The 19,433-nt window shown below is 54.8% G+C and overlaps 6 protein-coding genes across 6 annotated transcripts; 1 reads left to right on the top strand and 5 right to left on the bottom strand.

Moving 5' to 3' along the window:
• Window positions 1–718: 718 nt before the first annotated feature.
• ISF_07346 (hypothetical protein) lies at window positions 719–1,219 on the bottom strand (the record flags this gene model as incomplete). Its single annotated transcript, XM_018850949.1, has 1 exon — window positions 719–1,219. One exon carries the CDS (start codon window positions 1,217–1,219, stop codon window positions 719–721), a length of 501 nt encoding a protein of 166 aa, XP_018701861.1.
• A 6,199-nt stretch (window positions 1,220–7,418) lies between these two features.
• On the bottom strand, window positions 7,419–8,579 carry ISF_07345 (hypothetical protein; the record flags this gene model as incomplete). Its single annotated transcript, XM_018850948.1, has 2 exons — window positions 7,419–8,234; window positions 8,346–8,579. 2 exons carry the CDS (start codon window positions 8,577–8,579, stop codon window positions 7,419–7,421), a joined length of 1,050 nt encoding a protein of 349 aa, XP_018701860.1.
• Window positions 8,580–8,906: 327 nt separating this feature from the next.
• Window positions 8,907–9,864, top strand: ISF_07344 (Ribosomal protein S24e; the record flags this gene model as incomplete). The annotated part of the gene is made up of 3 exons (XM_018850947.1): window positions 8,907–8,989; window positions 9,393–9,640; window positions 9,776–9,864. 3 exons carry the CDS (start codon window positions 8,907–8,909, stop codon window positions 9,862–9,864), a joined length of 420 nt encoding a protein of 139 aa, XP_018701859.1.
• A 1,026-nt stretch (window positions 9,865–10,890) lies between these two features.
• Window positions 10,891–11,391, bottom strand: ISF_07343 (hypothetical protein; the record flags this gene model as incomplete). The annotated part of the gene is made up of 1 exon (XM_018850946.1): window positions 10,891–11,391. One exon carries the CDS (start codon window positions 11,389–11,391, stop codon window positions 10,891–10,893), a length of 501 nt encoding a protein of 166 aa, XP_018701858.1.
• A 1,726-nt stretch (window positions 11,392–13,117) lies between these two features.
• Window positions 13,118–17,005, bottom strand: ISF_07342 (hypothetical protein; the record flags this gene model as incomplete). The annotated part of the gene is made up of 2 exons (XM_018850945.1): window positions 13,118–16,685; window positions 16,740–17,005. The coding sequence occupies 2 exons, from the start codon at window positions 17,003–17,005 to the stop codon at window positions 13,118–13,120; spliced, it is 3,834 nt and encodes a 1,277-aa protein (XP_018701857.1).
• A 519-nt stretch (window positions 17,006–17,524) lies between these two features.
• On the bottom strand, window positions 17,525–18,719 carry ISF_07341 (GTP cyclohydrolase-2; the record flags this gene model as incomplete). Its single annotated transcript, XM_018850944.1, has 2 exons — window positions 17,525–17,572; window positions 17,637–18,719. The coding sequence occupies 2 exons, from the start codon at window positions 18,717–18,719 to the stop codon at window positions 17,525–17,527; spliced, it is 1,131 nt and encodes a 376-aa protein (XP_018701856.1).
• Window positions 18,720–19,433: the final 714 nt, after the last annotated feature.

Below are 19,433 nucleotides of genomic sequence, written 5' to 3'. Positions count from 1 at the left end.
AGAGAAGCAAACAAGACTGAAGGAAAGAGATAGCTGTTGTCGCGACGTCAGAAGGGACAAAAGGACAAAGGGCCGAAGTTCAGCCATCAACTTTTTTATTTTGGTGTAGTTGCCATTTTTGGAAGCTAGGAGGGTCCCCACTTCGTCGACAGGCTCCACACCAGCAAACAAGGTGCAACATTAGTCCATAATAAAGCGAAGTCCCCATCAGTTGCTCGAGAAGCTTTCAATCGCACTCCAGTTGGCATCCGTAATCGTATTGTTAATCGTATTGCTCCGAAGGATTAACTCATTAGCACAGCTATTGGTGGGAGGCATTGTTCTTGTGGTGCAAATGGTGACTTGGTCATTCAGCAGTCTACCTAGTTGCTATGCAGCCTAGCTTTTTTGCCGTAGCATTAGACAACTACAGCATCAAGGCGCGACTCAAAATTATAGAACAAAAGAACAAATTAAAATGGTACCTTGGACCGCATTGATCCAGCTCCACGACCCCCTAAGCGCAAAAAACCCCGAAAATGAAAGAAGAAAAGATTTCGCTGTGCAAGTGTTGTGGCCAAGCTCTTTCGCAGAGTGAGCATTGGCAAATGTGTCCCAGAAACGCCAAACCGAGCAATGCATTAGAAGGTAGTTTAGTGTACAGTTTTTTTTGGCGAATGAACGTCATCCGCTGGTAAGGAAATGCCGAGTCAAGGTAAGAGGTATAGGGTATTGGTGTTTATTGTCGGCAGGGCGAGCTGCGGCGGCGGCGGCCAGAGCGCAGCTCCTTCTCAGCCTCCATGAGGCGGGTCTGCGTCCACATGCGCATGGAGCTGTCGGCACGGACAATGTCGCAGTTGAGCATCTCGGTGAGGGCGCGCTTGATGCTTTCGTTGACGTCAAAGAGGCGGCGCTCCTCGGCGGAGATCACCTGCATCGTCTCCTCGTCGGGGATGGTGTCGAGAACGGCGGATCCGCGGCGACCGTCGGCGGCCCAGCCGGAGCAGCGCGCCTGGCCGCTGCGCGATCTCTTGCGCGGCGAGCATCTCGTGACGGGATACGAGAGAGAGGGCTCGGCGCGATTGGGGGACGAGTCGGGGGACGAGGCGGTGGAAGCGCCACTGCAGAGGGAGGATTGGCGCGGGCGAATCTGCTCGAGGTGGGTGCTGAGCTCGGCGTGTTGCTCTTGCAAGAGGAGGTACTTTTGCATGGCAAAAGTGTAGTTGTGAGGGCCGGACATGATGGTTGCTGGTGGAAAACTAGGCGTATGGAATTGGTGCGTAGAAGACGTGATGACAACCGTGATGGACCATCGGAGGAGGTTATTCGTTTGAGTGCGTATCGATGAGGCAGTTTGAGGAGTTTGTTTGATTTGGCTTGTAGATAGGAGGACGAGAGTCGGAAGGCTGCAAAGGAACGTTGAGGACCTGAGCAGTCGAGACGAAAATAGACAAGTAGAGGGTGAAACGGGGATGCAGAAAGGTAGGATTTTGAGTTTGAGAGAGGCGCGCCAACGGTATTAAAACTTGATTGAAGAGGTTGCTGGTCAGGAGAGGAAACCGGCTGGGATATTCGGGGCGGAGGGGAGTGTCACTAATTTCCCCCTTGTGAGAGGGCCTTGGAAAAGGCCAGGCTCAGCACGCCCAGTGGCTGAAGCGATAACGTGGTGGGCGCTTCGCTGGGGGGGGGAGTTGGTAATGGTGACGTTTGAAATTCAAGCACGGTCGGTGGTTGCAAGACGCCAATGATGCTGATCAAAGGAGAGAGAAATTAGCAACACGAGGAGGATCTGAATTGCTCAAGTGGCGAGATTTTTTTTTGCATCCTTTTGATCTCTTGATTTCCTCTGCAGCTGAGTGAGGGCAAACGGAGGTTTTTCTAAGAGAACGAGAGGGTGTGGCCAGAGGGGTAACTTGCAGTACCTGAGCTGAAGCGCTGGCACACCTCCCTTTGCAACTAAGAATTGCTAGCCAAGGTCGGCGAGGATTTTTCTTTAAAAAAAAAATCTACTTGGCGCAGCTCTAGGAAAAAAAGGAGCGACATGAGGCAAAGGTTGCAGCGAGGTGTGGATGGATGGATGGACATCCAAAAAGGTGCGTGTGAGTGGGCGCGACTGGACTGGTGAGGCTGTAGCATGGAGTGCAGAACCAGACATACGAGAAGCAGTGACAGTTCTGTGACAAGAGACATGCACAGACATGGTATTCCATTTTTTTAGTCTTTGTGTTTTTTGCCTTCCGTTGTCTCCTTTTTGCTTCTCCGAAAGCTCGCTTGGACAATCCTCCCATTAGTTAGGCGAGCACCGACAACCTGTTACATGGGCACACCCAGGGTTGGTGGTTGGCGGTCTGAGGTGCTAGGACAGTACCTGTCCAGTAGACGGCACAGATGTTAGCCATGTGTTCCGTCATGGATTGCGTGCGTGCTACAACATCGTGGTAATCAGTCGGTATCGTCAGCATGCCAGGAGCAAAAGGACCACAAGGCCGGCCCATCAAGCTTGGTAATTGGCATCCAATACTTGCTATCAGGGCCTAAAACCGTCCCCGGGCGGGGCAGCAAGGAAGGTGCCGACAGCAACAGGCGGTGGCAGCTCTGGCTGGCTGGTCTTTGGCGCCCAAGTCCACTGTAATTCTCTCTTTTCGTGGTGCTCTAACTCCAGCAGCCCCGCCTTGCCCACTGTTGATCCGTCAGCCAGCTGGGTTGGCATTTGCACCTAGAATGTCACCACCAAAACCACCCACCTCCCATCACGATCGATGCGCACCACCAAACCAAGCGAGAATCAAGCAATCACAACCGCACAACCTGCACACACCACAACGCCATCCTGTGGCGTGACACCTACCGAACTATTCGTACACACCCCTCAGCTCCGTCCCCAAGCTTTTAATGCGCAGCACCACGGCGAGCACAGAGACGGCGACGACAAGGCCCAATGTTGCAAACGAATTTTTGAGAAATCAATCAATTAGCTGCGAAATGGGCCAATTTCGATGCCCAGGTGACGGGCCCCAAGCTTCATGTTACGATGCATGGTTCGCATCTCTCTGCAAAGATACGGATACCATTAATAGGTAGCCCTCCCCGGTACTCGAGTTCTTGCTGATGACAGCGCAAAAAAGCAAGTACATGCCCAGGACAACTCTCATTCCACAGTGCACCGCCAGACTCGGGCACCACCGTACCCTTGCAGGGGTTCGGCGCCTGGCGAACGGTCTCGAACCTCTTGGGGTTCCATTGCCTACAGTAGGTGCTCAAGGGCACGCCCCCAGAGCAACCAAAGTACCATGCTCCGTGCCGCCCGAGCCTGTAACTAAGCAATACCACTTTTACCTAGGCCGGCCGCTCCACCACCGACCGCCGTCGCGAACCAGTTGGGACCTACAGCGAGAAAAGAGGGGGCGATATTGGGCCAAAATTGGGGTTACAAGCAGGCGAGCAGCGATGCTGCATGGCTACAGCCCGCCCAGCGCTTTGGGGAGAAGTCCCATCATCCAATCCGCCCCCGACACAATGTGAGAGATCTTGGAGAACTGCATCAGGCCCGTTCTGCTAGTACCAGTAGCGGCCAACTATTGCTGCGTTGGTACCTGAACTTGGGCCCGAGCTCAGCATCAACTGGTCCGACGATGAGGGGAGTGCGGAGACCGATGTTCCACGCCAAACGGCAGATGTCGTCTGTTCCTTCAACTAGCTATCAGTTGAGCCACACGCTCCAGCCGAGGTGGTCAGCGAGCGAAGCTGTGTGGCGCTTTCTATCAAGAACCAAGGCGCGAATTGCCACACGGCTTGTTCCAGACCCCTCTCGCTTCAACGCCGTTGCTACCGCTAACAACTTGCTCCGAGGGGGTTAATAATGGAAAAGGCGTCCCCTACACCAGACCATCGCTGCAGCTAATTCCAGCTAAAAGCCGCTCCCGCTGTCAAGCCTGGCTGGCCAAGGCATCGAGGCGAGAGTATTGTGGCAGTGCTTCCAACTCCATCATTACGAAGGGCCCTGTTACAAGTAAAGAACTTGAAAACGAAATGAAGTCAAATGTTGATTCCCGGCTTCCGGTTTCCTTCGTTTGGGCTGCATACCTTCCGCACTTGTCTCAGCGCCCGCTCAGCCAGACAGCCATCCCCAGAGAATTAGGATCCAACGACACCCGCCTACCGTCACGATGGTGACAAGCACAAAGCTGCATGTTCCCGCCCTAGTATCACGGCAAATCATCTTTTCTCCCAACCGCGAGTCTCCGCAGCGCCGACAATTGATCGTCGTCCTCCGTTGTACTCGCCGACGCCCGCCGCCTCCGCGTTGCATACGGCGTACACGTGCTGTCGTGGCATCCACCGCCTCCCCCAGCCCAGCCGCCAAAACCGACCGTCAAGTCAGGCTTGCATGCTGCAGACAACGTGTTCTTGTGCTGCAGGCGGCGTGCATTAAGACTGCCGGCCTGCTCACATGGCCGTTTGAGGTTTAATTATCGATACTATCCATGCTAATACGACAATGCGTTGTTTCTCGGCTTCCACGGGCTTTCCCATTTCCCGCCTCGCCCTGTGACGGGGCCCCCCAGCTCCAACGGCCAGCCCACGGTCCTTGTCACATATCTTGAATGGAAACATATCGCACTCAAACGGGTGTCGTTTGGGTTTCGCATTGACTCGGCCCCGGCCCGGCGGCAGGAGGTCTCGCACAGGCGACGCATCAAGCAAATGCATATTGGCTCTGTGGCTAATTCTTGAGTGATTTATTCGGCTTCTGTGGTAGTCAGTTGTTTTGTGTTCGAATTACAGCAGTCGACACCGATGGCTATAGTCAAACTTGCTCAATATCGGTAGTAAACAACAGCAGCCAGCGATCAAAACCCCGAGTCATCTTACAGTGGGTTCAAATATCGCGGGCCGCCGATGAATGGCTACACACCAGGCTTGCGATGTTAGTAAAAAGCGACACTTGTGTACTCAACCGCGAATACTCCTTCTGGGGATATGACCGTTACTTGTGGCATGTTGGTCCTCGGAGCCTAGTGGCTGGCTTTTTAAAGCTGAATAATGTTTCTGTTACTTTTCGTTACAGGGAGTAAGAAAATCAGCGCAGATTCCGAGTTTGGAGGGTGTAGTCCACCAATGTAGTAAATATGCTTGAAGATTCTATGAGTTGTGACATCTTCCAGTAACAAATTAATGCAGTGATGCCCGCCGTAATACGTTGAAGCCTGACGACTCCAATCCAATCCGGAACTTGCATCACGTACCAACCAACCACTTAATTTAACGGATGCAGTTACCCCTTTCCATGACTGAATTCTACTATCACCCTCGCAAACATTGCGCAATGTCGCGAAGATTCAAGCGAAATTAGCAATGCGGCAGCACTCCCCGCGCGTGCCCGGAGAGTCGGTCGGCGGGGCCGGCCGGGGCCGGCTCGAACCTGTTGCCGCAATCCTGCGCGACAGATATCTCACCTCCAGTCACGACGCAGCTGTCTACTAATGCAGCAATTGCGGTCCTTGATTCAAGCCACCTTCTGCAGTAAAGTAACTATTTACTTGGTGTGTAACCTTGAATCAACATAGTCATTGACCGTTGAGGTCGAAGACGCGGTTCCGCCGCGCCGGTCAAGTCGAGCATCCAAGGCGCTTCACGCGGCCAGCGCAGTCGGTATTGGTTCTAGTCTCGCCAGCATCTTGGTTAATCGGCAAAATGAAGCCTGGTTTACGACCATCAGGGCGGGTGCACGGGGGCTTGGGTCGACCCGGAGGAAGCGGGCATGGTGGTGGTGGTTGAGCTGCAAGGACTAGAGAGGATTTTGAAGGAAACTTTTGAGGTTTGCGTGGCTGTACTGAATTATGGATCGTCGTATGAGGGTGTGATTGCCAAGGACGGGGAATTAAGGCAGCCTCAATGCAGAAGTAGTGCTGTCAACGCACCAGTTGCATGTTGTGTGAGGATGCGTCGTTGTGAACTGGTCCTTGTGCACACATCTACAACAAACATTAGGGTGTGCGCATACCCAAGCCGACATCCATTACGTGCGTTAACTTTGATTACTCTCATTAAACCATGGACATTGCCCGAGTGGCCCCATCACCACCCAGCCATACCAGTTCCTTTTCAGCACAACTTGCCACACCAGTTACCTGATAAGTTGGCTGGTCAAAGCTTTGACTTCTCCCATATATCACGGATATACACTATCACAAAACAACGGCTACGTACAGTCTCGTGGTCCGGAACCCGCGACGTTGAAAACCAAGGCAGAGGTCTCAGGGCGGACGGGAGCTAGGGACCGTGGTCACTGCGGCGCAGTCCATGACGGCATATATACGACATTACTACATTTTTTCATGCCGAAACATTCTGTTACGTATCATTTACCTTGACAAACTGTCTCGGGAAATCTGTCTTGTCCAAGACGACGAAGATTGCTAGTCAGCAGCGGCAAATGCCTCTCGGGAGGTAGGAGACGGTTGCGCAGCTTTGCCTATTGGGTGACTTGCGAATGCCGTCAGGCGTTGGTGCCACTACGCAAACAAGCTTTGGGCTTGGCACGATCAAGCCAAGGCCCGTTTGGCTACTTGACTATTGCATGCATAACTAGTATCGTGAGTAAGACACGGGGTCACGGCGAAGTACGGAATCTGATGGTCAACGGTTTTCGTGGTGCGATGTAGAAGGGCTTCCACGTTGTGGTTGGGCAAACTGACAGACGTCATTAATATCGATTGGCTACCAAGAAGTGCCGTTTACAGCCCCGATAATCGTAATACTGCCTTGAAAATGTTGTGACACTGTCGTGACACTGCCATGATACTCTCGCGCTGCCGTTTACTTCCGAGGATGTCGCGCTTCAGGGCAGCACGCTTATGGTGCTCGCCTCTGAATGCCCATCAATGATCGCAGAGCAAGACATTGTACTGCTATTGACGAGAAACATGCAGCCATGCCAAGGTTTTGTAGTTCATGCGACGTTTTCTATGAGCATAACAAACCTTCCTCTTTTTGTGCCAAGTAGGACGGACACTGGTGGTGAGACTTACATCTAGATTTCAATGGTTATGCCAATGCCAGCCAGCCCATGGCTTCATGCAAGTCCTCATCGGGCATCAATTTGCCAAACACAGACATCCGTAAAATAACTCACACCATCTCGGGCATTTACTCCCATTCGGTGCAATTCGCGCGACACCTTCTGCCCGGGCTATCTAGGGTAAACACCCCCACCACTTGAACCTGACGTGGTACAAGTCGACGTGTTCCTCTGCGTCGAGCTGGCCCTCGTGATGCTGGAGAAGATAACTGCTCTGCTTACAAACCATCTGCAAAAGCTCACAGCTGCTGGCATGCATCAAGGGTCCCTGGCAGCCCGCGAAGTAGTCCTGTTGCTCCGCACCTGCACCGCGCTCCTTCATGTTCAGCTCGTCGTGGCCCAGCAACCTTGCCGCTTATTATGCTACCCTACTGATCTTGCACGCCCGAATCTCCACCGTGTCGTTGTAAAACGGCCCCGCCTGCTGCTCCCGCGGCGCGACGCCGTAGTGCAGATCCTCCACCGCCAGCCGGTGCGTCCGGCACGCGTCCAGGAACGCCGCAAACGTCGCGTGGTTGCGCTGCGTCGCCGTGATGTACACCTCGGCGCGGGGGTACAGCGCCAACAGCTCCAGCAGCGTCGCCGCGAGCGCGGGAACGACGCTGGCGTCGTACGTGATGTCCGCGCCGAGCACCACGTCGACGCCGCGGCCGCCGTTCCACCGCCTCTCCTCGGCGCCGAGCAGCGCGTGGCCCCATTTCAGGTCCATCGGCGCGATCTGCCCCCCGGCCTCTCGTAGTCCGTTGAGGAACAGGCTGTCCGGGAGGTTGGCGAGGACGTCGTCGGAGCCGTCGGATGCGAGGACGTGCGCGGCGCCCAGGTGCCGCGCGCACAGGATGGACAGGTAGCCCGTGCCGGCGCCGAGCTCCAGCACGCGCCGGCCGCGGACGAGGGCCGGCCGCTCGCAGAGATACTGGCCCAGGTGCAGCGCCGCCTCCCACGTCCGCAGGCCTGTGGTGCCGCCCGCCGAGATGAGCGAACGACTCTCGAGCAGCGTGATGGTTGGCTGCGCGTGGTCACCGGCAGCGGTAGCAACTTCTTCCTCGGCCGGTGGCGGCTGAAGTAGCGATAGCGCGTAGGTCACGTAGCACTTTTGTTGCGCCGAGTCGACCTCGGACGGCAGCGGGGCGGCGAGGAGATCCGTCATGGCCGACATGAGGTTATCAGAAAGCGCCTACGAGAGAGGAGAGGAGTACGAGGATTCATCAGATGCTGCTTTTCTGTCTACGAGTAGGGTGTCGCATTGGGGCTCTGCGTGACGGAGCTCTTGCTTGCCAGAACTTACATGCTTTTCCCAGTCGTCGATACTCTTCTCGACGGCGGCCACCAGGGCTTTGAGCACGCGCAACTGATAGCGCGGTGGCGGCGCGTATCGCACAGTGTCGGCGAAGGCGCGCTCGTAGATAGCCTCCTGTGCGTCGGACAACTTGAGAAATTCGGCAGGTGGCAGGCTTGGTTCCGCTTCTAATTGCAGATACTGATAACAGAATCTATCGACAGATGCCTGCCAGGGTGCCATGTCGACTACATGTATCAAAGTTGTTATTGTGACTGAACTTTGAGAGCGGTACGAATACGCAGGTTAACCAGTAACGCTCCTCACCTTATTGGCCCACTTGAAGTCACGAGAAAGGGATGGGCTAAGATGGTTCACGTGACTAACACCAAAAGTTTTAGGGTTGGGCTCATTAAGCGACTTGTGGGCGCAGGCAAAAAAAAATCCATTCGTGGCTTGGGGTGCGCGCTAGAGGAGCCCGCAGTTCTAGCCCTCATATCCACGGCTTCAAATCATCACGCAAAGGCCTCTTCCCTCTACCATCGCACCACATTGGCAAAATCAGCAACCATGGCGGACAACGACACCCCTGTGACGCTTCGCACGCGCAAGTTCCTCCGCAACCCTCTGCTGGGACGCAAGCAGATGGTCGTGTGAGTTCTCCCCCTCCAGTCCTTTCCTGCGAGAGCGAGCGATTGTTAGGGAAAGCTCGGGGCGGCACGAACAAGAGAAGAATTTTTCGAAGAGTCGAGATGACGAGCGCCATGACGAAATTGATGCAGCGGATACGAATTCGACGAAAATCCAAGGCGAATGTGAAATTTCTTGCTTCTACGGCCTGATCGACAGTTTTGCAAGCATTCCCAAGTCAAAGCCACCACGAACCACAACAACGAGCTCAATACAACAACGAGCTCAATACAACAACGCGCTTGGCATCATCCATCTCGACTTTCTCAAATATTCTTCTCTTATCGTGTCCGAACGGCAAACAACCGAACGCGACTTTGCTCCATTTTCCCCATGCGCAATTGCTAATCTGGTTTGGTTCTGCAGTGATATCCTCCACCCCGGTCGTGCTGGTATCTCCAAGACCGAGCTTTCCGAGAAGCTGGGTGCCATGTACAAGGCCTCGAAGGACCAGATCTCCGTCTTCGGTCTCAAGAGCCAGTTCGGTGGTGGCAAGACCACCGGCTTCGCCACCGTCTACGACTCCCCCGAGGCCATGCTCAAGTTCGAGCCCCGCTACCGCCTGATCCGTGTCGGCAAGGCCACCAAGCCCGAGCGCGCCGCCAAGCAGCAGCGTACGTTATTTCCTTCTTTTGTTGTGGTAGTGCAAGAAGAGTAGACGAGGTGGTGGATGTGCGCCGATACTCACACTCCCCACACTCGTGAACTTCTTGCCTCTCAACCGATATGTGTGAACAATTTTCTAACAGTCTGTGCAGGCAAGCAGCGCAAGAACCGTCTAAAGAAGCTCCGGGGCACGGCAAAGGTCAAGGGCGCCAAGCCCAAGAAGGAGAAATAAGCGCAGACTCTGTAACAAACCGGGATGCGGGAGGGTACGCGTGCCATGTCAACAGCGATGCGATCCGGGATCATCGAATAAAGCGACAGCACTCGATAAAAAAGACTCTTCCCTGCAGTTGGGCTGGCGCTCTGGCACATTGCTTTTTTTTTCAGGTTCATCATGTGTGGAAATCTTTGGCCAAGTACCGTGGTGCAACAGCATTTTGGGTTTTCTTGTTTTTTCTGCCTGTCGCTATTCACTCATCCATGTCATGACGATTTTGGCGGGAACCACAGAAAAGCATTGGAGAAGGGTGAGCGTGATGAATATGTTGATATGAAGGGGGGAGAAACAAAAAAAAAGGTTATCAAATGGTTGTGAGCAGCCTTTCCGTCTTGTCCTCAATTCGCTAGCATGAATAAAATGGTGTTTTGGGGGTTTCTACCAAACAAAAAAAAATTAACAAGATGGTTTCTTGGGTGATATTGAGTGATCAGCTGATGTATCAAAAATGTGCCTATAAATCCGATGCCTTGGTTATCGGTTATCCTACATGACTTGCGGTTATAAGCAGCGTTATGCTGCTTGTAAATGGTTGTTTTTGCTGTACTAACATCACACGGACTATGATGTTATCGTCATCGTCATCACTTTCAGAGGAATGTGCATGAATGTATCCACATGATAGAAAATCAATGCATTGCTTCGCAGGTGTATATGTGCACTCATAACGAATGGTGTGGTATCTCTGGTCTGGTCCATGTGCATGTCCCGGGTCCCGACATGACTCCCCCAAAACGCCAAATAAAAACGGAAAGAAAGAAGAAACATGGAAAAGAAGAAACATGAAAAGAAGAGAACAAAACCTGCGTCTCTAACAAGAGCAAGTATCCTAAAGAATAAAATCACAATCATAATCATATATGTCGTCATCATCATCAGTGTCAAGGCGACGGCTGTCGTGCCGACCTCGCCTGACAAAACCCATCCATGCCGATATATGCGCCTAAAAAAGATGAACCTCGAGAACAATCCAACCGCCGCTCACATCATGCCGACGGCGAAGAGCCCTGCCAGCGCGGCGACTGCCGCAACGACGACGCGGGTGTCTGTGGCGCGGTGCCCCCCCGGGGCGGCGACGACGGCGGCGGCGCTGCCCTCCTTGTCCGGCAGGCGGAGCAGCGGCGTGTGCCAGCCGCAGTGCTCACGGCCGCTGGGTGCGGTGATGCAGGTGTAGTAGGTCTCCTGGCGGAAGCCCTGGCCCTGCAGGACGTCGGCGTCCGGGACGGCCGAGGGCGCCTGGGTGACGAGCGGGGTGTACGGCGCCGAGGGCTGCTGCTCCCGGCGGTTGACGTTGGCGTTTTGGTGGTGGTTGTGGTCCGGCGGTGCGCCGGCGGTGACGGAGGGGAGTGTTGGGAGGGGAACGGGGAGCGATTTGGCCGCGAGGACGGCGGCGGGGTGTAGGAGGAGAAGAATGGCGAGGATGGTGGTGAGAGTGGTGGTGCTGGACGAGGCGGCGCGCGCCGAGGCTGGTGAAGGGATCATGGCGGAGGTGGTAGGCGCTGCAGGTCGGTAGGGTTTTGGCGGGTGTTTTTTTACCCCGCGATGGCTTTCTGTCGGCGGTTGCACGGCCGTATTCTTATACCGGCAGCATCAAGAGAAATTCCGGGAAAACGTAAAAAGCGAAAGAAGCAGTGACGGGCTTGTTGCTGTAGGTGGTGACGTGACAAAGGGTATTTGGCCAGCCAGGAACCCTTTTCCTTGGTGAATAAAAGAAGAACAAGACAAAGCCGCCCGTCTGCGCTTTTAATCAGTGGCGAGAGACCCCTCCTTCAGACGGCAAGCCAGCCCTGGTCAGGTCTGGATCGGGTGGGAAGAAGAAGGCGTGAATTGAATGACTGATTGATTGCCCGGCTGCTGGCTTGCCCGAACAATAAGTCATTGATTGGCGAACCAGGTTTCCCCGCAGCCACAAGTTAGGGGACCGAGCTAAATTCACAAGTGCGTGTGGTGGTGCAGGTGGACAAGTCCTAGGCTCTTCGTTTTCGCGTCAGAGATCCGTCGATCATGCGGCTTGGGTGGTGCTGGTGTACGGAACGGCAAGTTGGAAGAGAAGGGGAAATGCATCAAACAAGAGGTGGTGGAAAGCAGGTCAAGAAAAGACGTCACGGACCATGAGGGTTCAGGAAAGAAGTCGGGCATGTCATGACTGATAGTTATTGGGTTTGGCTTTTAAGCCAAGCTTTTTGGGACGGTGAGACAGGCACATCCCACCCACCCAATGCCCTCAGGATGACAGCCTCCATCACACACACAACACACAACATGCCTGCCTGCTTACAGCACGACCATGTGCCAAGGTGGCCGCCACTACGGCTAGCGAAATATTCAGCTAAACAATTTACCGAAGCCGGGCTTTTTTCTTGGTTGGATTTTCTTCCCCATTGCCCATCATATGCCCACCTTCTAGTGGACGACAAGTCTTCCCACGAGCGCAACGCTCTTCACACCGCAGTGTCTAACCGAAAGTCTTGGCAGCGCCAACTGAACTGCTTTCTGTAGGACACGGCGGGAAAAAAGGAAAGAAGGAGAAGAGAGAGAGAGAGAGAGAGAGAGAGAGAGAGAGAGAGAGAAAAGGCAAACAAGATACAGCATCTTGCACGACAGACTCATTACCGGCCGGCCCGTCCGTCCGTTTCCCTCAGCACTGCGTAACTTGACGGTGGCCGAAAGTCGGAGAAGTAAATTCGGAAGAGGGAATTCCACCAACTAGTTACCTAACCTCTTTCCCGCTTGCCTGCCAATGGCGAACAAAACTCCAAAAAGGATAGGTGGGCATTCCACGACACCCAAGACACACCCAATACAAAGTGGTCGCGTGACAGGGCGGTCAAGTCACTGACCTTTAAGCGTAAAGCCACCACACCACCCTCATCACCATCCCACCCACCCACCACCAGTCTATCAGCCCTGGCCCCTCAGCCCTCCAAACCGCCAAGCTTGCCTCGGGCCATCCCAGCCACAACGTTGAAGACATTAGGGGTCCTTACGAAACTTGGCGCTTAACTCCAATGCAATCCGCCTGCACTCTATCCGCAACGAGCAATAACCGTGCTCCAAGAGCCATACATTACTATACACTGAGCCTATCTGTACAACGCCAAGCTCGTAGATACCTATCAGCACACATTCTTTTCCATCTGGGTATATTTTTTTCATCCTTTCGACAACACGAATCGACACGGCACGACACGACCTGCCCGTTCTGCTGTTAGCCTCCCCGCCGCTCGCTGGACCGGTTCCTAAGCTTGGCCCGCTGCTGCTGGCTGCCTTCGATCTCCCGCTCCTCCTCCGCCTGCACCTGCGCGCTCGCGCTGCGACGCCTACTCGCAGCCACCGCCGCCCGCTCCGGCCTGGCCCTCCGAGGCGCCGCCTCCGGTGATGCCTGTCGTCGCTGCTGCACGGGACTAGAGCTCAGCGCAATCACCAGGCTGCCCTCCGGCAGGGTCCATCCGGTCTTGGTCGGCTTGGCCTGTCTACGCGGGCTGCTCCGCGCCGCCGGTGCTGTCGTGGCTGCCGCGGGCCCCGTGGTAGGTTGCGTTGCGTTGGGGAACAGATTCCGCGACGCGCCAGCGTCCGACTCAACGTCGTCGAGCCGCCGTATGGCTTCCTCGTACTCGGCATCGCTGGCGCGCGGGGCCGGCATGACGGGCAGCGAGCTGCTTGCCTCGTCCTTGGACGCCCGCGATGATGACGCCGTCACGAACAGGTCCTCGAGCGACTCAAACGGGCTACTGTTTAGCAGATCAGGAACCGGTGCGAGCGGCGCCACGGCATCGAGAAGTGTTTCTGGGATCACGAGGTCGTCGTCGTCGTCGTCGTCCCTAGCCAGCGAGTCGCCCACCTCCATGTCCATGACGCCGTCCTCAACATCATTTTGCACATCGTCAGGCAGCGACGACGGTATAACCGTAGTAGCATCGTTATCTTCTGCAGCCTTTGTCTCCGCTCTTGCCTTTGCCTTGCCCTTCTTACCCTTCGCCGTCGTCGTCGTCTTAGTCGCTTGGGGCTGCGCCGCCTCCTGGGCGTCCGTGGCAGTGTCTGCCTCGTTGCCTAGACTTGGCTTCCCGGAGAGAGATCCTGTTGCCACCTTGTCAGCAGCAGCTTCTTGTTGTCGGCGGCCCTCTCCGGGAGACCCACGCGCAGGCACAGTCTCCTCTTCGTGGCTCTGTTGCCGCACACCAGGTGCGTGACCCGTGTCCAAGCTGTCGCTCGCCGCGCTCACCAGTCCGTCGTCTGCTAGAGGCAGCTCGAAGTGATGTTGGCGTTGTGCCGAGTGCAACAGCGCCGAGTCGGCACCGTCAGCACTCGTGTGCGTTTCGGCGGATTGCTGCGTCTCTGAGTGTCCCGTCGAGGCATGCCCGCTTTTTTCCGCGCTTACCTCTCCTATGGCAAGGGCGCCGTTGGTCATCTCAACGAACCCTGCGGGTGCTGATCCGGGAACCTGTCGTGGCTCCATCATCTCAAACCAGCTGATGGTTCGGTGCCCATCGTCTGCCTCAGCCTCTTCCTCGTCGTCTAGCGCCGGTGCTTCGAATTTTTCGTAGACTCGCTGCCCAGTATGCTCATCATATACGTGGTCATTCGTTTCTCGATCACGCTTGGCCAGAAGCACTTGGATATTATCCTTGTCAGAGCCCACGAGTACAACAGCCGTGAATGAGGCAAGTTGAGGTTGCCAACCAGTAGCTTTGGACATGGACAGCTGCTTCCAGGTAATTAGTTGGCCCGGAGTAACCGCGTCCTTTTCCAGCGACACCAGTGATGTGAGATCAGATGGGAGCGGGGGCAGATCTAGATCTTCTACAGGTCCAGCATCACCCGCGTGACTGTTGGGCATCTCGGTCTCGGCTTGGTCGTCAGAATTCTTCTTTTTCGACTTCATCTTTTTATTAGATCCCGTTTTCGCCGGTGTACCGAATACTAGCGAGTTGTCCTCGTAGTCTTCGTAGTGCTGTGAATGTGAATGCCGTTTGCGTTTCCGCGATGAGTTGTATTGCTGTTGCGGGTCCCAACGCTGCACAAATGGGAATGGCGGTTGACTCAGAACAATGCCCTCCTGGCAGCATTCAACTGCACGGTAGCTGATCTTGTCTCGCCAGCTGTCGTCCTCCATAGCAGTATCTGGCTGTGCTGCCTCCTCCACTTCTTCCACCAGTCGTTTGTTGGCAAGAGGTTTGACGCCCTTCATTAAATCCTGCTTGATTTTCTCCTCGTCGGCTTTGCTTTTTGGTGCTTTTACTCCAAGGGCACCAAACAGCAGCCTCTTACTCGCTCCGGTGTTCAGATTGAGTCTTCTTTGTGAGGCGCTAGCGGCTTCACCCTTCGTTTGCAGCTCAGCTACGCCGTTTGTCGTTCGCGTTGATGCTTGGTCAGCCGGCGGCTCGCTGAGAGACGCGTCAAACGGCACAGACTCTGGGATTTCAGATGGCAGAGAATCGCTTCCAAGCGAGCTGAGAAGAGCGGCCTTCCGGGCTGCAAGATCAGCCATGATTTCGTCAGGCGTGGAGTCATGTAGCGAGTTGCCTTCGCTGGCCGAACTGCGTATTTGCTTGCTTCGCTTCCTTCTTGCGTTACGTTTTTGGGTCCTACTCAAGCCGCAGCCGGGATTGACTGCAGGAACGAGTACAGATGGTGTAGGCGGTATCACAGCCTTCGAAAGTGTTTGTATCCTTGACGTAGAGATTTCCATCGGCCCAGAATCAGAGTCCTCCGAGGAGCTGGACTCGCTATCGGAGGAATCAGAATCAGAATCGCTGCTGAGAAAGGCTTCAATGGGATCTCGAGACCTAGCAGTAGCTACTTCGTCCTCCGAGTCTGAATCGGAGCTTGAATCAGAACTTGAATCAGAGTCAGAGTCAAACTCGGAAAAGGAATCATCCGAATCGTCGTTCTTATTCTCCGTGGCCACATCCTTAGCTTGCTTGTAGGAGGTGCCACCTGAGGAGTCAGAATCCGAGTCAGAATCGCTGGTCTCGCCGCCCTCACTTTCGCTATCCAAGCCAACATCAGCATCGCGAATGCCCAGACCAATAACCTTGCCACTTTCGTTCAAGTCTGGATCTTCTCCAACAACGTCATCCCCTTCGCTCTCCACAACTTCAATCAGACGACGACCCGTCGGCGGCTGTGCCGGCGAATCCTCGCCTAAGGACTGCAAACGCGTAGTAATTGGGGTGTTCGACGGTCGCGAGGTCGTCAAGACTGAGTCCATCATTTGGTCAAAGCTAAGGCTCGGCCCGTACGATTGTGCCAGCTTCGTATATGCATCCCGTATTTTCTGGCTCTGGCGACGCAGCTCTTGCTGGATGATGAATGATGGGATGTTGGGAAATGCCATGCGAAGCGCCGCCATCGAATCCAGCATGGGTAGAAGCCCGAATCCCACGTCCTCATTGTCGCTCGATGCTTCTGAAATATCACGCCTGTCCTTCTTGAGAAGCTCCAGCTCCTGCATCAGGTCTTCATCGCCTTGTTCGTCTTCGAATGAGGAGCCATTTGCGTGCTCTCCATCGTCGGCCTCTGGTTCGTCGTTGGAGTCCCAGTCAGCGTCAAACTCGGATTCGGCATCGGAGTCTTGGTCTTCGTCGCCTTGATCGCCGTATGTGATGCGCGCCCGTTTACGCGGTGGGAGCTCGAGGGCCGGGCGATCCCCAGGCAGATGTAGCCAAGGCCTCCCAAAAGCGATACCATCAACCAGATGCTTGCCGCCGTTGGAAATTTGATGTCGCCCGCTTCGTCGTCGTCGCTTAAGGTCGTCGCTTAAAAGTGGTCGAATTCTATCCCAAGACGTTAGGTCAATCGTTCTTATTTGACGCGCGCGCCACACCTACAAGACTTGATCTTCATCCTTGAGGATGCGTGACACGAGCTGAAAGTGCAAACACTCGAAGCTGGAGCCGTTGCTACCGTCGCCGAGCTCGACCACATAGTCCTCGAGGCCCCATTCGCCGCCCTCGAGAGGCACCACCTCATTGACCAGGCCGAGCAGTTTGGCAATAGTCAAATCATCCGACGACGAGCATGGCCACACGAGCTTCACGTCTGGCACGGTGTGCCTGCGAATCACCAGCCGTAGCCGGATATCGCCAAATGACATGATATTGGGCGTATTTATCAGTATTTCATGCTAGTGGGTCGAAATCAATTCTAAAAGTGCCATGGCGGGTTGGGTAAAAAACGAAACGAGTCTGCAAAGAAATGGTTCGCTGGCTGGCGCAAGCGGGAGCTTATCGCGATCAGCGAAATTTCTAGGTGGAGAGCGCGAGCGCGCATCAGGTGGCCTTGGTAATAGAGGTACCTAGGTACCTTAGTATGTCCGTATGCAGGTAGGGTAGGTCGAAGTGGCCATGCACCAACATCACACGACCTGCTGCAGGCCAAGGACTTAAATACCTAAGTTTACAAATGAAATGATGCGTAATTTTTAAATTCCTCTATACCATGTTGCGTTACTTCAAACGCCAGGTAGTGGCGAGGTATGTGTATATAGCTTTGTTTAGATGGTCGCGCGAGCCTGATGCTGTAATACGAATCCAGATGGAACTCGACAAACGCCGGAAAAAACGCCATGTATGTGCAATGCAGTTGTCCATGTCCTATCATAAAATGCATATTGCTAGTGTGGCATGCCTCCCATGTCCAACATGTGGCCCATTCGTTCGATCTGCCGTGACCTTGTTAGCATGCAATTGATCGGTTCTTCAACAGCGAGTTTCACTTGTGCGTACCTTTGTTTTCAGGTAGCCTTCTACCTCTTCGCTTCGAAAACCGCCCTTTCCGCGCCACGAGAGTGGTACCATGGCAACTCTCTCCTTGACAATCACCTCTCTGTTGGGCCCTTCAACGGCACGGATCTTGTCAGGGTTATTGGTCAGCAGCCGCACACTATCTTGTCCGAGATCGAGCAGCATAGCCGTGGCTAAGCCGTAGCTTCTGGCATCCGCAGGGTGGCGGAGGAGCAGGTTCGCCTCGACAGTATCGGATCCCAGGTCCTGCAGGTTGTAGGCCTTGAGCTTCTCGCCCAACCCAATACCGCGGCCTTCTTGTCGCAAGTAGATGATAATTCCACCGCTCTCGTTGTCGGAGAGGCCCATCAGCCGGGCGGCCTCGTCGAGCTGCTCGCCGCAGTCGCATCGCGCAGACCAGGCAGTCTCGCCCGTATAGCACTCTGAGTGAATTCGCACCAAGGGAGGATCCGCGGCCTTGGTTGTCGCAGGCTCTGATACTGGTGTGTTGGGCTCGCTGGCGGCCATGCCACTCGTGGTGCGGCCGGGAAACAAGCGGCCTGTGTAGGCGCCGCGAATCATGCGGTCCATCTCCGTCTCTCCCTCGCGCGGCGCGTCCAAACTCTTGCTGCGGATGTGCTTGCCAAAAACAATGGCAAGATGCTCCTTATTATCGACATTGTTGGTGTAGAGGTGTAGAAACATTTCCGTGCCACTGACGGTCGGGATGCGCGCACGAACGAGGCATTGCACTTCGGGTAGCTTCTCGAGCAAACGGGGCTTCTTGGAGCCGCAACCGCCTGATGGTATGGAGCTGTCAACAGGGACGCTTCGAGGTCCCCGAGTCTTAGGTGTCTGCGTGCCGGGGGTGGCCGGGGGTGTGAATGCCGGCGACAGGAGCGACGGCGGCGGGGGTTGGGACGAGGGCGTGCCGACGGCGGCGGGGGACAGCGACAGGTCGTCTACTGGAGCGGAGGCGACGTCGCCATGGTCCTCGATGCCCGCGTCGGCGGGCGTGGCGCGTGGCGAGTAGAATGCTGGCAGCTGGTGTGCCTCTGTCAGGTCGTTGCCCGTGGGGGAGGGCATGGTAGCGCAAGGTTGCAGTGTATTAGCCGCAAGGCCGTCAATTGCAGCAAGCGGCCTGTGGTAGAACAATGGTGGCGAGAATGGCGAGATCCGTGTGGAAAGATTGGACAGTCGTCTACAGAGTAGGGCGTCGGAAAAAAGGAACGAGCATGAAAAGAAGAGGAAATCGGGGTGCAAACGGACTTTGAATTAGCATTGATGCGTCTGACCAAACCTTAGCAATCTGCCGCGCATCGGCCAGCGTATTTTGATAGGCATTAGTCATGTGCTTTTCCACTTGTTCGGTTCGGCCGCACCGGCCGGTGGCTGCCATAGAACCTCGGCGAAGTGTGGGGGCGGGGTTTTAGAATGTCCAGAGTCTGCTAATCAACAATCCAAGTCGTTGGAGAACAACTAAAAATAAATTGTTAAAATTAAGCACTGATGGATGCGACTACGGCAAGTTATTCTGGTGCGGCGCGCGCCTTTTGCTGATAAAGCCGGCACGGTGGACAAGGGATGTCTACAATAACAGCGGCTCCTTTGTTGAGCCGAGTCTCTTCATTCTCATCATCACCGTGCGCAATGCTTCATATATAGTCTGTGCGTGCACATGTTGCCCTCCCAACCCTTCACAAATCCAGCTTCATCTGAAATAAGTGAGCCATTGTTCCTGGGCCCTGAGGTGACATAGTGTGTACGGTCCGCAGCGCAACTCAACGTTGCCGTGCGCGT

The sequence above is a fragment of the Cordyceps fumosorosea genome, assembly GCF_001636725.1.
Source record: "Cordyceps fumosorosea ARSEF 2679 chromosome Unknown scaffold_21, whole genome shotgun sequence".
Taxonomy (NCBI): domain Eukaryota; kingdom Fungi; phylum Ascomycota; class Sordariomycetes; order Hypocreales; family Cordycipitaceae; genus Cordyceps; species Cordyceps fumosorosea.
The sequence above is the reverse complement of the archived record's forward strand: the minus strand, read 5'-3'. Positions and strand labels throughout refer to the sequence as shown.